This window comes from Agrilus planipennis, unplaced genomic scaffold (assembly GCF_000699045.2).
Source record: "Agrilus planipennis isolate EAB-ADULT unplaced genomic scaffold, Apla_2.0 scaffold4, whole genome shotgun sequence".
NCBI lineage: Eukaryota > Metazoa > Arthropoda > Insecta > Coleoptera > Buprestidae > Agrilus > Agrilus planipennis.
Window position 1 is genome coordinate 3183162 of NW_020442463.1, and position 4848 is coordinate 3188009.

Here is a 4848-nt window from a genome sequence, read left to right on the forward strand (position 1 = left end):
ATTCCAACCTTAAATAAGTCTTGGTTATTTAAAATAATTGTTTATATATAGTATATTTACAAATTTTATTCTCTGGGCTACCACTGATTTTAACTTTGTCACTAGGCCAACAAGGTACATCTTTAGGAGTCGTCGTTGGTCCGAGGTTGTAAGTCAAGCCAAGTTGTAATTCAACTTTGTCTCATAGCTCATGACTGGCATGCCAACTTTGGTACACCTAGCTCAATCGTTCTTGAGGCGTTTTACCTTAGCCGTGTAGCTTTAAGAAATACTATTAAACATATCTAAATAGACTCTGGGTTGAAGTTTTGCAGTCGTTCCTTATAGAATATAGAAAGGATTTTTCAAAATTTAACCCCTAAAAGGGTGAAACGATGGTTAGAAGTATGATGTATCGATCAAGACACAGCTCAAATCGCTGAGCTTGCTTGACGTTATGGTTCCAATATTTTTTTAATCAATTTATTTTAGTGTTTAGAAACAAATATTAAAAATGGAACTCGAAACCACTGTTGCTTAAAATTATTCAAGGTTAAAGTTCATAAAAAACGGTTTTTTGCGAATATTGCACTTTCTATGACTCAGAGGTCAATTGAAGGTCATTACAAAAATGAAAGATAATGGAGTTCCCCAAAAAAATGATCTGTTCAATTGTTTACGTACAACGAATAGTTATATAGGTAGAAAACGCAGAAAATCCGTTTTTTAGTTTTCTCTGCTTCCTGTATTGAAAACTATCACAGTGTAAAGATACGAAAAAAAGTCAAGGCAATATTTTATTGAAGCACTTAATTTTAAATTAAAATATCAGCGATAGTACCTTTTTATCTAGAACGGGTAATGAGTTACAGCAACTTGAGCGCAAGCTCTAAAATTGGTGTGTCAAGAAACGCGTTTCAATTATTTATATATATTTATAAACTTTAACCTTGAATAACTTTTTAAGCGATGGTGATTTTGAGATCCATTTTTAATATTTTTTTCTACACTAAAATAAATCGATAAAAAAATGGGTTACTAATTCTTTTACAACATGAAAACTTAATTTTACTGGCTATATGTGCTGCCTTAACATAACGTTTTATGGATTACCTACTAAGTACAAACAACGTGGTAAACGCCATCTATATATTCCGCCATGCTGGTAGTTAAGTTAGATCCAGTGACCTCTACCCCTACCTACGGATCATTAGTATATAGGCTCCCACTTTTCTTATTCCATTAACATTCTACTCTATAGGTCTAACCTATGTCAGTTTGTTCATTGGTGCCATCATTTGCGTACAATAGTCAAAATAATCAAGTGTAACAAAGGTTCCTGTAAACCGAACCAAATAGGAGGAATATGACATCGTCACGATACAGTAAAGCACAAACGTGGATGAATCGATATTAAAAGAAAAAAGAAGGTCGACTTACTGTAACTGGCACAGTCTTCGCAAACGCGTTGGGTACATTCAGCGCATGTCCTGCTAAAATCGTCAGGTTTGAAGGCTTTCAGGCAAACTCGACATGCTCCTGCTCTGCTCGGTGGTTTACCGGGCTCTGGTTTTGGTGGAGCAGCCGGCTGGGCAGGAGGTGGAGGTTTCTCTTCCTGAACAGGAGTTGGATCTACGTCCGGGATTAGGGAAGGGCGTGGTCCCATTTTTGTAACTGAAACAAAATATGTCTATGCAATTACTAGAAACTACGAAAATTACATTAAAGAGTAAATCAGCCGTTCAATTCAATACTAACTGAAGCGCAAACAAAGAAATGGCACCCCACAATTCTTTAGCAATATTTTTTTGATGTTTTCATGGTGCTTATCAATACCTATTCTTCTAATTTCAGTATCGGCGTTCGTCAACTCATATACAGTAAAAGTTCCTTATTTACGGTTTCCTTATTCGCGTTTGCATTATTCGCGGGTGAAAAAATTGCAACCCAGTTCCTGTTTTGACAGCTAAAAATTTCATTATTCGCGGATGCAATCGGTAAACAGAAAAGGATTCGGTGTCATTTATTAAGGGGATTGACCGCAATAGACCGCTCGTGTCTAGTGCGAATTTTTTCGAAACCATGGTTTCTATTCTAAATATTGCGATTTAACAGTGCGAGATAAATATGTGATTTTTTGTATGATAACAGACAAAGGTGCACACTAACTCGGTACGTTTTTGGTTTTCAATAATATGATCATTAAAAGCTATTTACAAGTGCTTAAAGCTGATTGTTGTTGTAGAACGCGTATTTTCAATAGAAATTAAAAAATTAAAAAATGACCTTCGACAGGCTTTAGAACAAAGCTTTATCTATCTTACTGCAAAATTTCAAACCTTAAAACAAAAAACATTAAACTCATGATATCTAGAACCGATAAGCATTTTTACTCTACGGCACGTGTACTACTGAATCCCCTTAATGTATCGTCATCTTTTGAGTATGTACAGTTGGTACGTGCCGAGGCAGCTTTTATAAAAGATGTAACCGAGTAAACAGAAAAGGATTCGGTGTTATTTTTCAACGTATTGGCATGTTTTAAGTACTGTTGGCTCATGCCGGGGCGACTTTTATAAAAGATGTAAAAGGTGGACTAATTTCAAAATTCAAAACAACAAAAAATCATTAAAATTTTTTAAACTCTTGCATAAAGGTGATTATAACGATTAATATTAATTGCGAATTTATCAATGCATTGATTTTATTTAGATACATATTGGTTTTATTTTGGAACCTTAGAACGTATCCTCTTTGCTTCCATACTAATTACCATTTTATATCCACGGTCTCTGTATTCGAGGCGCATTTATGGAACGTATACCCCGCAAATAAAGAGCTGTTACTGTACAATAAATACATTTTCTTCTACTTTTCGAAAATTATTGTTTTTCCTCTTATTGAATGAGCACAATACAAACGGTTCTCAAACTCGAAAAATATTCTGCGTTGGCAAATATTGGAAAGCGTTTGAAGTCGGTCAATTATTTCATCAGGAAGACGGCACGCGCTAGGCTATTCAAGAACGTACTTCAAATTAGCCAGTGTAGCTATGTATATTGGTAGCGTGATTTATTGAAGATATCGCGTCAACATTATAAAATCTATGAGAGTGACGCTAAATTCAAAGATTGACCAAGAAGCAAATTTAAAAGCTCACATCATCATCATTAACATTACAGAAATACAATTTAAAGAAACATTTTATGGATTTTAATAGTTATAAAGCTTACCGTAATTTATAAAAGACAAATTAATTGATAAATGTGGAATAGAAAAAATATGTTAGATAGAAGAACATTTAGAAGATGGTCAACATAAAATAACAAAAGAATTTCTTTGTTTATAGAGATAACTTTTATATAAACCACTTTCTATAAACTTAAGCAGTTTGATAAAACCACGTTGTGACTCCCGGATTCCTCTGACGAGCCAGCCAATGCGCTGAGCTGGCTACAGAGTAGTAGTGCATGGTGGACGAATAAGACCTAGCACCAACAAAAGACTTTGGGAGACTGGGCATCGGAGATAAATATGGTCTTGGACATAACTCTATGAACTCGAGGCGCCACGGACATACAATCACCAATTGGAGTTTCTCGGATGATCCGTTTCTTTCAGACCACATATGAAATGCTGACTCAAATGGAAAAGAAAATCCAAAAATACAAACCAAGGAAAACTTATAGCGGACCTCTAGGAGTCCCTAAGGATTCTCCAAGGCAGTGGATGGTCTACCCTGGAGATGGCAGCTAAAACCTTAAGAAACAACTGTCCACTTACGATACTTAGACAGAAACCTCTTAAAGAAAGTCTTAGAGGAAAACCCATACAGAGTGTGGCGTTTATAATCAATAAAATTTTAACCACAGGTTCGTAGTGACATTTGGAACATAAAATGTTGTAACAGTTTTCACCGTGGAAATAAAAAAAAAAAAATAATAAAAAAAGTTTAACAGTTATGACGCCATCCCTGGTGAGTTCCAAATAGTTGCAGTGTGCAGATGATAGTAATTGGTATCGATTTATGGTCAGTAGTCGGAATTACATGTACGTTATCCGTTTGGTGTTACTTAGATATAAGTTATTCTTTAGCGTATTTAAAGTGAGGTTAAACTGTTATTTATGTTTTGTTAAAAGTGGAGAGGATGTTATAAATAGGCGGCATCAAAATAAAATTTGTGCACCGATTTGTAAAATCAAAATAATTTTTGATTTCAGGCTTTCACGACCGGTGTTGTTCTCTGATAAATATCTACTTTCCGGGCTGTTCTGCCGTGGTCTGTCAAAATCATTGTTTATTAACAAATGTACATTGAAATTATTCATTTATAAACTGCTTGAGTAAAGCGGATTGGAAATTAATAATTTCATTCATTTAAACGTATTAAAATACATTTAAATAGCTCGTATCCCACTTTCCATTAGATTTATTTATTTAATTAAGTTTAAAGTTGATGATTCAATTTCGACCGTTACGATAAATTTTTAATACAGAATTTTAATTAACATACTCATTAATGTAATGTTGTTATTTATTTAAGAAATTGTGAAACTTCTAAAAGTAATGAAAATTAATGAACGTATGCATTTACCTGCATGGGGTTAACAGATATGGTGTTAACTTACGGTGCTGTCGAAGAAAATGCATTCCCGATGTTTTAATAAGGAGACAAAACGTTAGCTACGAAGAATTAAGTACAAATTTTTACAAAAGCATAACTAATTTTATGAATTAACCAATACAAATAATGAAAATAAGTTAATAAGACTTAATATGTACGTAGGCAACTTAACATATTAAGTGGCAATGCTGACCAGGTTTCTAGACGATATAAGCTGGAACATTCTAGAAAGCGGCTAGCCTCT

General features: G+C 34.2%; 1 protein-coding gene across 1 annotated transcript in view; it reads right to left on the reverse strand.

The window, feature by feature from the left end:
* LOC108745154 (regulating synaptic membrane exocytosis protein 2) overlaps positions 1–1645 on the reverse strand; it is a 100508-nt gene extending 98863 nt beyond the window's left edge. Inside the window, exon 1 of the mRNA XM_025980906.1 lies at positions 1420–1645. Coding sequence (XP_025836691.1) covers positions 1420–1645 — 226 coding nt within the window. The remainder of the gene's footprint in view (positions 1–1419) is intronic.
* Positions 1646–4848: the final 3203 nt, after the last annotated feature.